Source organism: Nipponia nippon, unplaced genomic scaffold (assembly GCF_047370975.1).
Source record: "Nipponia nippon isolate SJK-2023a ecotype South Korea unplaced genomic scaffold, ASM4737097v1 scaffold_1, whole genome shotgun sequence".
Classification (NCBI taxonomy): domain Eukaryota; kingdom Metazoa; phylum Chordata; class Aves; order Pelecaniformes; family Threskiornithidae; genus Nipponia; species Nipponia nippon.
In genome coordinates, this window is record NW_028262290.1 from 23,304,067 (window position 1) to 23,315,375 (window position 11,309).

General features: G+C 46.5%; 1 protein-coding gene across 2 annotated transcripts; it reads left to right on the forward strand.

Moving 5' to 3' along the window:
- Nucleotides 1-4,034: 4,034 nt before the first annotated feature.
- ZNF706 (zinc finger protein 706) lies at nucleotides 4,035-9,607 on the forward strand. Of its 2 annotated transcripts, none has more exons than XM_087748689.1 (4): nucleotides 4,035-4,168; nucleotides 7,206-7,342; nucleotides 8,547-8,654; nucleotides 9,303-9,607. In XM_087748689.1, the coding sequence occupies exons 2-3, from the start codon at nucleotides 7,208-7,210 to the stop codon at nucleotides 8,640-8,642; spliced, it is 231 nt and encodes a 76-aa protein (XP_087604815.1). In that variant the 5' UTR covers nucleotides 4,035-4,168; nucleotides 7,206-7,207; the 3' UTR covers nucleotides 8,643-8,654; nucleotides 9,303-9,607. The 2 variants fall into 2 exon arrangements, with proteins under 2 accessions (XP_087604815.1, XP_087604806.1); XM_087748680.1 differs by lacking the exon at nucleotides 4,035-4,168 and adding an exon at nucleotides 5,707-5,872.
- The last annotated feature ends 1,702 nt before the right edge of the window (nucleotides 9,608-11,309 follow it).

Below are 11,309 nucleotides of genomic sequence, written 5' to 3' on the forward strand. Positions count from 1 at the left end.
AAACTCCTTGCAGTTGGTCTACGCTTAACTACTGAGAGGTATTCTTGCTTTTCACTCTATTTTAATGCAGAATATTCACTAATATCTGTGGGGTTTATGAGTTGTTTTTAAATTAGAAAACAACAATTAAACAAGAAGCACACAGAAAACCGCTGCAGTATATTTAAATTTAAAGATACAACAATTTAAAGATACAACATTTCAGTTTAAAGCTTGCATTTATTTTTCATTTTAACTTCTATTTATACTCTCATTCATATACTCCGGCTTGCTTCACCTCACATGGGAGCAACACAAAGCAGAGGAAGTCCGTCAGCCAGATAAACTGCAACTACGACGGGTTCATTTTGTCAGAGCTACGCAAAGCATCCAGCACAGACTGGTCTTGCCTCTCTACCAGCTCACCACATCCACCCTGTGTCTCTCTGCTAACCTCCACACGTGCACGGACATGTCCCCCTTGGTGTGATAAATAAGTTTCATGCAGTGAATAAATTTTGAAAAATGATTTAGAGCGAATGAGAGATTTTCCTTATTCTCTTCACAGTAGAAATCTCAGCTATGGGGACTCATATTCTTCTTTCACACCGGATTTTTGTTTCCTAACAGTCTCTTGGGAAGCATCTAAATTGCAGAGCCATGATTTGGGCAATACAGGGACCGATGCTGTGACCAGGATCTACAGCACAAAGGGACAAAAGACAGAGCAGCCAGAGGGAAGGCCGCGGTCCCCTGTCCTGCAAGGAGATCCTCTCTTCTACCGAAAGCAGAAAAAGGTTTGGAGACCAGCCAGAGCTCAACGTGCATTCAAAAGATCTGCTTTATTTGAAATTCTCGTCCAGCCAGGTGCGTAGCAGCACTGCGGTATGGGGACACGACCCTTGAAAGCAATCTCCAGTTCCACATCTGAGGCCAGCAGTCTTCCTAAAATAGCATCAGCCAGGAAAGAGGCTACTTTTTCACTCAGTGATCTTCTCTCCGATCAAAGCGAAACCTCATTCTGAAAGCCACCTGCTTCCAAGCGCAGAACCCAAAACGCTCACCTCTCCCTACCGCCCCACAAGCACGCACACATGCGCTTTCAGTGGTTTTTATAGTTGTTTACTTCCACAAAGTTCAGAACCTACTGACAAGATCATTTCAATGCAGCGTGGATTGCACTGCCCAGGTATAAGCATTTTCAGCAGTGTCAGTTTAATGTGGAAGAGACCATTGCAAACAGGAATGTTAGGAAAAATATAACTTAATTTGTTATCATAGGCTTGTTTGACTGTCTTAGATGTTGTCACATCCAGACCTACTTCCAGTGACTTAAGTGTCGGTAACCTGCTACACAGTTCCCCTCTAACTGCTATCATGCTCTGGGCATGACTCACAGTGATGGCCCAAAATGTTCACTGCACTGCTTTAGGGATATTTTTTGTTGCTTTTCTTCTCTCTCAGTTTAGAAGGGAACATGACACCCATCTAGCCTGAGCCCCTGTAAAATGTCAAGCCAACGCCAAGTAATTCCTCTAGTAAGCACATTATGTTTGCCGTTTTGCCCCAGACACAGGACTGTTCAAGACTCCAGGCTCATTTTAAAGCCACAACAATTGCTCAAATTGTGGCAGAATGTCACGTCTGAGCAGAGATGCTGCCTCTATTTCTCCTTGTCCTCACAGGTGTATAATCTGAGAAGGCACAGACGTTCAGCCTTCCTTTGCGGTATATGAAGATATCAATAGAAAATAAAGTGCTCCTTTATCCTTCTTTACAAGGCCTGCCTACATCTCCATTCACGCAAGCTAATACCTTTCAAATCACTTGGGCTGTGAACGCAGCCTGTAAGCGACTTCCTCTGCGGTCCTCGCCTTAAACACCAAAACGAGATCTAGTGCACTTTCAACTTGAAACAAATTCTGCTTAGAATCATAGAATCGTTAAGGTTGGAAAAGACCCTGAAGATCATCGAGTCCAACCGTTAACCTATCACTGCCAACTCCACCACTAAACCATGTCCTTGAGCACCAAGTCTACCCATCTTTTAAATACCTCCAGGGATGGAGACTCAACCACTTCCCTGGGCAGCCTGTTCCAGTGCCTGACTGCCCTTGCGGTGAAGACGTTTTTCCTAATATCCAGCCTAAACTTCCCCTGGCGCAGCTTGAGGCCGTTTCCTCTCGTCCTATCGCTTGTTACTTGGGAGAAGAGACCGACCCCCACCTCACTACAGCCTCCTTTGAGGTAGTTGTAGAGAGCAATCAGGTCTCCCCTCAGCCTCCTCTTCTCCAGGCTAAACAACCCAAGCTCCCTCAGCTGCTCCTCATAAGACTTGTGCTCCAGACCCTTCCCCAGCTTCGTTGCCCTTCTCTGGACACGCTCCAGCACCTCGATGTCCTTCTGGTAGTGAGGGGCCCAAAACTGAACACAGTACTCGAGGTGCGACCTCACCAGTGCCCAGTACAGGGGCACGATCACCTCCCTGGTCCTGCTGGCCACACTATTCCTGATACAAGCCAGGATGCCATTGGCCCTCTTGGCCACCTGAGCACACTGCTGGCTCATGTTCAGGCAGCTGTCAGCCAACACCCCCAGGTCCTTTTCTGCCAGGCAGCTCTCCAGCCACTCCTCCCCCAGCCTGTAGCGTTGCATGGGGTTGTTGTGACCCAAGTGCAGGACCCAGCACTGAGCCTTGTTGAACCTCATACAGCTGGCCCCGGCCCATCGGTCCAGCCTGTCCAGGTCCCTCTGCAGGGCCCTCCTACCCTCCAGCAGATCGACACTTCCACCCAACTTGGGGTCACCTGCAAACTTACTGAGGGTGCACTCGATCCCCTCATCCAGATCATCAGTGAAGATATTGAACAGAACTGGCCCCAGTACTGAGCCCTGGGGAACACCACTCGTGACCGGCCGCCAACTGGATTTGACTCCATTCACCACCACTCTCTGGGCTCGGCCGTCCAGCCAGTTTTTAACCCAGCGCATAGTGCACCCATCCAAGCTGTGAGCAGCCAGCTTCTCCAGGAGAATGCTGTGGGATACAGTGTCAAAGGCCTTACTAAAGTCCAAGTCGACAACATCCACAGCCTTCCCCTCATCCACTAAGCAGGTCACCTTGTCATAGAAGGAGGCCAGGTTAGTGAAGCAGGACCTCCCCTTCATAAACCCAGGCTGGCTGAGCCTGATCCCCCAGTTGTCCCGCACGTGCCGCGTCATGGCACTCCAGATGATCTGCTCCAGTCATCTGCTTCTCTCATCTCAGGCCGTTTCCTTCTGCTTTCAATTCATTTAACCCTTCTAGCCTCTGCGTGGGCCTCCTGCGTGGACTGCCACCTGAGCGGGATCTCCTCCTCTCTGGGATCCCTGCCAGGCCTCATCTCCAGCCCCCTCCCCGCAGCCTCTCCAGAGCCATTTTCCCGGATCCCAGAGGAGGAACAGCAACTATTTTTAGGCTGCGTCTGTATGCTAAGCACAGAGGAATGTGGCAGAGAGCGGGGCTTGCTGGGAAGAGAGGAGCCGGGCTGAGGGCAGGCGCCTCCCGCAGTCCCACCGGCACTGCGGCGCGGCGCTGCCCGCGGCCGGCGGCGGCAGACGGAGCTCGCTAGGCACCGACCTGCGGCTCCCCGGGGCTGCGCTGGGGCTAGCGGCTTCTGGGCCGGGGGAGCCAGGCTGCACCTCGGCTGCGGCGCCGGCCGCTCTGACCACATCTTTTTCCGAGCACCAGGCCCCTCGTCAGGCTGGGCTTGGCCCCGCAAGGCGCACCGGCCCGCACCGGCCTCCTCAGGCCCGGGGCAGGGTCCCCGGCACGCGGGGCAGGCGGGGGCCGCGGCCTCCTCACAGCGGGGGGGGGGGGGGCGAGGCGGCCGGGAGCACGAGCCCGCCCCGCCCCCCCCCCGGCCAGGCCCGCGGCGGCCGCGGCGGCCGCGGCGCCCCCCCCCCCCCCCCCGCCCCCGCCTTATGTAACGGGCGGGCGCCGCCATTGGCCGGCAGGAACGGGCCGCGCGCTGGCAGGACAGGGCGGTGCGGGCGCTGGGGCGGGGTCGCGCATGCGCAGTGCCGCCCCGTGCCCCCCCCCCTTTCCTCCTCCTCCTCGTCCCGGCCAGGCGGCGGCGGCTGCTGCAGGGCCGCGCGGAGTCTTCTCCTCCCGCTCGCCAGGGCCGCCCAGGCCGGACTCCCAGGCCGGGTGAGCGGCGGCGCCGGCCCTTCCTGCGGCGGCGGCGGGGCGGGGGTCGCGGTGCGTGTGGGGGAGCGGGGCCGGCCGTGGCGCGGCGTAGCAGGCCCGCCCCGGGGGGAAGGGGGCGGCCCGGCCCGGCCCGGCGGCGAGGCGCGCTCTGCTCCCGGCCTGCCGCGGGCTGGGGCTCCGCGCCGGGGCCCGCTTCCTTCCCCGGCCCCTTCCCGCGGGGCACGTGGTGGGGCCGGCCGGGCTGCGGCTGCGGCCTCCTCCTGCCCCTTCGCGCCTCAGGCCGGGCCCAGCCCGGGGGCTTCACTCGCAGCGGCGACGGGCCGAGGCCGAGCTTCTGCTCCTCCGGCCCCAGCCCTTGGCCGCCGGGCTGGGCCGGGGAAGCCAGGGTACCTCGAGCCGCTGTTTGTTTCTGGAAGTGACAGCGGAAGCAGCTGTCGGTGTCCGGTTTTAGGACTTGAAACTCTGCTCGGCTTCGGGGTACTCGCAAGGGAAACGACCCTGTGAGAGGCGTTAACGTGCTGCAGGCTCCAGCCTCGCTGCCCCGCAGTGGCCCTGCTGTGGCCATTATGATTTGGCAGCAAATTTTTCGGTGGTGTTAGGCGTCCTATGTGCTCACGCATTTTTATTTCAGAACAGCAGGCCTGTTTGCCGGACTCTCTGAGGGTGTGCCTGATAAGGAAAACAACATTTATCTGCGTTGTGCAACCGAGATACTGATTTAGCCTTGTAGATGAGCTCATCGTTCTTTCAAACGAACTTTGGGATTATTTTTATCACTTTCTTAGTATACTGATAGTCCAAATAATCTTAATTTTCCAGTCATTGAGTATTTGCTCTGTGTGTTCCAACTGTATTAGTGTAATTTGCAGTATTTAAACTCTTGGATTTTTGGTCTCAGGCATCATATGGAGGTTGATATTTTTAAGCAGATGTTTTTGTTCACGTTTTCTTGTTTGTCTTAACTAAAACCAGCAGTTGCCAAATGCGTACAAGCTCAGTGTGGTTGGCTGTTGCAATGTTGTACTTAACAAGCTCTTATCAAGAGACTAAAATACGAAGTAATATGCAAACGCTTTATGAAAATCACTCTTTTTATTACATCTGAGTATTTTCTATCAGGAACCCCCTGACTTCTGGAGGATTACTGTAAGGCTAGTAAAATAGATCTGAAATAAACCCTACAGTTCCTTCTAGTGTATGCAAAGCTATTGGCAATATCTCTTCTTTCTTTCTTTCTTTCTTTTTTTTTTTATGGGAATTCAATGTTCTCGTTGAGCCATGCTGTACATAAACAGTGTGAGGCCCTGGCTGGGATGTTTCAGAGTAACTGTAGCACACAGTGAAACACAGACTGGTATTTTTAGTCTTATTAATATTCAATGCTGTATCTTATGGAAACTGTTGAATGCCATGTATATTTCTGTATGCTTTTTAATAGAATTTGTGTTTTCTTGTGTTCAATTTTGTTAGCCATATGGAATTCTAAATTCTCCTTTAGAGAAACTGATGGGGGAAGAGGAGGGAACGCTGAAGATGTAGTGTAGTACTTCTGCAAAGGGTTACGTGGTGGTGTTAAATACCATGAAAGAACTGGACTGTGGCCTGAGAGGTGCCTCTTGATCCACAAGAGCTGTTTTGGGTCTCTGGACCATCTTTTTTGCTCAGTGTTAAGCACTGTGATGTCCAGAAATTCTTGCAATACTGGTGAGTTTCCAGATGAAGTTGATGTGTCCTAGAAACTTCGTTTTCATAATAGTTTTAAGGGCTTTTCACGCATATTTACTGGAGGTCAGTCTTTGGATAGGCCGTTCTTGCAGTGGGAGGCTGGCTGTCCTTGTGAGAAGGACTGCAGGACAGACCTGTTGTAGCCACACAGTGTATCTCATGAGTACCAAACTCACAGCAAATGCCCAGGTTGCCTAGAGGAGCAATGACCAACCAGCCAGCCTCCTGGGAACATCAGACTTTCCTAGTTGTCCTGAAAATAATAGCCTTCACTAGCTATCCTGTGCTTGCATAGTAAGTCTTGTGCTTCTGTGAGAGCTGCACAACTGGATTATGCGTGGGCCGTGAGGGACTGTGAGAAAGATAATAGCAGAAAGTGGGCTGCTGCGTTGTATAACCATGCTCCGAAGCCCGCTCTGTTGGTGCGCCCAAATCCTGCCTGATGTCTGATCTGGGGGTGGGCTGCAAGCTGAACTGGGTGGCCTAGTGGGCTGCGTGCAGGTGGAGCGTTGGTGTTGTAAAATACACTGTTTTGCTGCTCCCTGAAATATGATTTTTGTAGCTCATTTCTTCTTGTGGTGGATCTTCCAATGGTAGGTGGTAATAGTGTTTGCTTTCTTTATGCTACTGTCTTGTATAGAGTAATGGCTCTTGATGGGGGCAATTTTACTTCTTTTTAAGTACATACGCATGTAAAGTCGGCTGAGAATCAAGGGTGGCCACCTGTAAAAATATCCTTGAATAAAGAGGGATGACCTACTGTTCTTGCCATTCCCAAGTCCAAAGCAGATCACAAGCACATATACCAGAAGACAGTAATACAGGCTGGGTAATACTTTGATTTGCCTTTCTTGGAACCTGTTTCAAGTTCCAGAAATAAAGGTTGAGTCTTAAGCTTTTTTTAAAAAAAACCAAACAACCAAACAAACAAAAACAAAAATCAGCAAAACCCCTAAATTTTACTGTACCTGTGGAAATAGTAACATCATAGTAATAGTAATAGTAAACATTAATTGTTCTGACTATTGAAAACACTTTTCAAAAGTAGACCTTGCAGTTTTGTAGAGGAAGAAACCTTAGAATGGACTAAATAATTCTGGTGCGTATTTTAAGAAAGATACTAAGAAAGATACCAGAGAGTCTCTGCATAGTAAAGAGCTTGAACAGATGTCTGTTGTGTATGAATTATGGGAGTTGTAGGCCTTATGGACAGAGCGCCTGACTGCTTTATGCTCATGGTTACGGCTTCTGAGTCAGCTAGCAGCAGTAGTTTCTCACATTTGTAGACTAAATGTCTTCTTTTTGTTTGTAGATATGGCTCGTGGACAGCAGAAGATTCAGTCGCAGCAGAAAAATGCCAAAAAGCAAGCTGAGCAAAAAAAGAAACAAGGACATGATCAGAAGGCTGCAGCCAAGGCTGCCTTGATATATACCTGCACTGTCTGTAGGGTAAGAGGAACCGAAGACAAAATATTATCATAGGCAGATCTGTCTTCCAGCCTAGAGCAGAATTTTTAGAAGATTATATAGTGGAAACTAAAATATTTCCTAAGTGGCTGTCTAGCTTGTTGCTGTAAGCATTTGCATCTGTTATGTGACTTGCTTACAGATTACTCAGGTGTACTGGTAATTGAGATATGAGAAAATCGGAGAGGTCGTGTACAGATCTGTTTTGGGTAGTTATCATGCTTTTTGAATTGCAGGAGCCGGCATGTGCTGTTAGTATGAGTATAAAATGTAAAAGGTGTGAGATCACTTCCTGTTCAATCTCCAAATGGAAACATCTTTTCTTTGTGGTGGAATTGGCTGCTCTTAGAATCACTGGTTATTGATGTTAATGTGGAGAGGAAAAATGGTGGTGCCAAAAGCTTTAGTGTACGTTTCATACACAGTTAACTTCTACCAGAATAAATGACTTGACAAGAGAAAAGAAATGCGAGCACTGATCAGATTATACTTCCCTTCTGGCTGGTTTTCCTGAATGTGCTCGTTTTGGAGCTGAAGGATAAACTTGCCATTTTCACTTAAATGGTCTGTCCCGGAATAGATTTGTCACTTTGAATGTCTTAAATAAGATTCCAAATTAAGGGCTGCTCACTTAAGTACTTATAACCAGCTCCTCTTCTTGTGAAATCAGGCTGTAGCAGCAATCACTTTGAGCAGTTGATGCCTGCAACTGTGTAGTAGCAATGGTCTGAGATAGCTTGTGCCAGGTAAAGAACCAGTCTATGCCACGTAACTCTTTGGCCTATTGATAAACAAAAGAAATAGCTTTTGTAAAGATTTGGTTCTGAAAAGGGTAAACATCTGTCTTTTAGGTGTTGAAAAAGAAAATGTTAAAGAGGTAGGTTTTCCATCAAACCAGCATGTGAAGTGTAAGATCTGCAGGGAGGTTGCTAGCAAGAATAATACTGTTGATGAACATGCCAAAACAGTGTGATACTAGTGCTTAAAAGCACCTCTCTGAAAATCTGAGGTTAAATATTATCTCTTAATCTGCAGCTAAACTAATGGTGCTTCGGTCACTAGAGCAGTGTCATTGAAGAGACAATTTGCTTCAGGAAAAAGAAAATAAAACACAGGGGGGAACAGGTTTTGCAGTATCATTTAACTCTTGTACTGTGCATAAAGTTAAATGTCTCTCTTTAATCAGACACAAATGCCGGATCCCAAGACCTTCAAACAGCACTTTGAAAGCAAGCATCCTAAGACTCCACTTCCTCCAGAATTGGCTGATGTTCAGGCGTAAAGTTGTCTACAGGTCATTACCTTAATTTTTTAAATGATTGTCTGAGAAAGGTATATTATGAATCAGGGTTTTTTACCACCAACAACTGGGACTTAAAACTTGCTTCGTTTCCTTTAATCTGAGAATTCACTATCGGTTAAAGTTATACCCCTGAACTGTTTGTTACACAGGAGAAGCAAGCTAATACTTGTGCAGGTGAAATGGCTGTGGCATTTCGCTGCGTGTGGAGGTTGTCTTAAAAGGGATTAATGTTATTGCAAATGGTCATCCTTAGAGTTGTAGGAATACTTTATTATTTAGTTCTTGCTTTGAAATGTTAGTTTTGCTTTGAGCAAAATACATATAATAAATACAATCTGTCTGTTGCTACAAAGCATGTAATGGAAATAGTTGTTTAGTGTATTTCCAACAATTGAGCCTTTTTGTTCCTGAAGCTACGCAAGCAAATGCAGATTTTTCTGCATTCAAATATAAAACTTTAACCTCTGTGTTAACTATAGAAGAGATTTCCCAATAGTCAGTTGTTAGGCTGTAACTGAAGGTGGTTATAATAAAAGGCTGAAATGAGGTAAAAAGCAGTATTATGGTATTTCATTCACGTAAAGGTAAACAGCATTGTGTAACAGTTCAGCTTAACTGAGTTATTCTTGTTTTTTATAGGTGAAATCATGGCACCTATTGACTCTTCTACTGTCAGACCTTACATAACAAACCTGCAGCTGCTTTTCTAAAACTGTTGATCAGCAAAAATGAAGGGGCTACAGAAACATTCATATTTTTATGCTGTTCCCTCTTGGGCTTCATGCAAAGACAATTCTGTGTAAATGTACAGTTGTGCCCTATTTGGAAATCCTGAAAAATCAGTCCATACTTGTTATAAAAAATTTTTTACAATTGTAATTATATTGATGTTCATATTGTGTAAAATAACTCATTTAATAAAGTAGTACTTTGATTTTACAATATCACAGATTAAATCCTTGTAGAAGTTCTGTTTCAACTTTCTGCATTATCTGCCTTACAATAATAAAGACAAAGTGGAATTTTCCCCATCCTGCCAAAACATGAGCAGTAACATTCCACTGAAAGTAATGTACATTACAGTAAATTAATCTTAAGTGAAGAGGGAAGCTGCTCAGATTTACTGTTCGGTGTGCTGCCTGCTTGAGCCCGGTCACTAGTGGTCAAGTGCTTGGCTCAAGGCGCAGCAGACTCCCTAGAAGCTGCATGAGAATCGTGAGACTTCCTTCTGCATTTTTGTCCTGTGTGTTGGAGTTTAATACTGCAAGCCATTTCAAATGGGATTCCTTTACTGTGAGGGATCATGTTCCTTGGAGTCACGCACTGGAGAGACTCTTGTTATGCTGCTTGTCCTCTATATTTGGTAGATAGCTGAGGAAGCTGAGAGGTGGCAGGACTGAATGCTTCTGGGTATGCTGGCTTGAAAAATGTTTGCAAATATTAGGTTAAAGCAACTCTGCTCTTAGTTGAAAAATTGATTTGAAAAGATTTGTAATGATATTTTGAGCAGTCAACCACACATGTTCCCCCTCAAATGTGGTTATTTCAGTAGCAACTCTTCGAGAAATATGTAAAATACCCATCCATTAATAACCTTCCTTCACAACCAGCTTAAAATACGCCTGTTGGAAAAGAGCCAAAGCAACTAAAATAATATGGCTACTTTAAGAAATCGGATGTGATTAAAGTTGCATTGACAAGAAAAAGCTGGATAATAACTCTCTGGCCAAGAACATTTGAGCAGCTAAACATAATTCCCCTTAAAGTGTTCTGGGCTCAGTTCTAATCCCAGATGTACAGCACAGAAGTAGTGGAGAAACATCTGTATTGTGCTAGAAGGTCTGCTCTACAAAATCCTATCTTTGGCCTTTGGAGGGGGCTTATTTAAGAGCTTTAGTTTTGACCTTGCAGTAAGAAGCAATACTAGAATTGCTGTGGTTTACTGAGGTTACAACGGATGTAAAAATTCTGGCGGTCCATGTAACCCTTGCTATGCAGCAGGACTGTACATCTGACCTTCAAATGGCTTCCTAAAATCTAGGACCATAGTCTCAAAGACTCATTCACTTAAAAGAATGCACTTGGTATTTTATTATATAAAGCCTTTGTCTTCGTCCAGTCATTTGCTCTTTATTGAACTACTTCTGTGAGACTAGCTTCCTGTCCTCTTTGCTGTGACAGTATCTCTGTAAATACTTCCTTTGGCATAAAGTTTCTCTGTACTATAGTCGCTCCAGAATAACCTGTATACCACTTAACTTTTATAGATAATGTCGTTCTCTGAGAGTAATCCACTACTGCACTTGTACACCTGACATCAGAATGTAACGCTTCATTTATTTTTCTTTAATGTTATCAATACGTATATCCTGACAAACTGGCTCCCACTGAGGCAAGAAATCTGCTCTCGACCTTTGTGCTGTATGGGGGAGAGGTACTTAAATGTTCTGATGCGTAGTTTGTCTAAAAATACGCTGAGTGCAAATGGATAAAGATGTTTCTTGCACTGATTGGTGTTTGGTAATCTGGTTTTACTTTGGAAAATGTTCTGGGATGTGTCCCTATAGCTTGGTCCTGAGGTGAAGTACATGTTCTATTCTTTCAATTCTGATTGTGTAGCATTAAATAAAAAGATTTTGTTTCATA

Excerpts from the sequence above, each read along its gene's own strand:
- ZNF706 (XM_087748680.1), top strand. The coding sequence starts at position 5,848 with ATGTCCAGAAATTCTTGCAATACTG. Across the intron at positions 5,873-7,205 it reads CAGAAATTCTTGCAATACTG|ATATGGCTCGTGGACAGCAG; the intron begins GTGAGTTTCCAG and ends TTTTGTTTGTAG. Across the intron at positions 7,343-8,546 it reads ATACCTGCACTGTCTGTAGG|ACACAAATGCCGGATCCCAA; the intron begins GTAAGAGGAACC and ends CTCTTTAATCAG.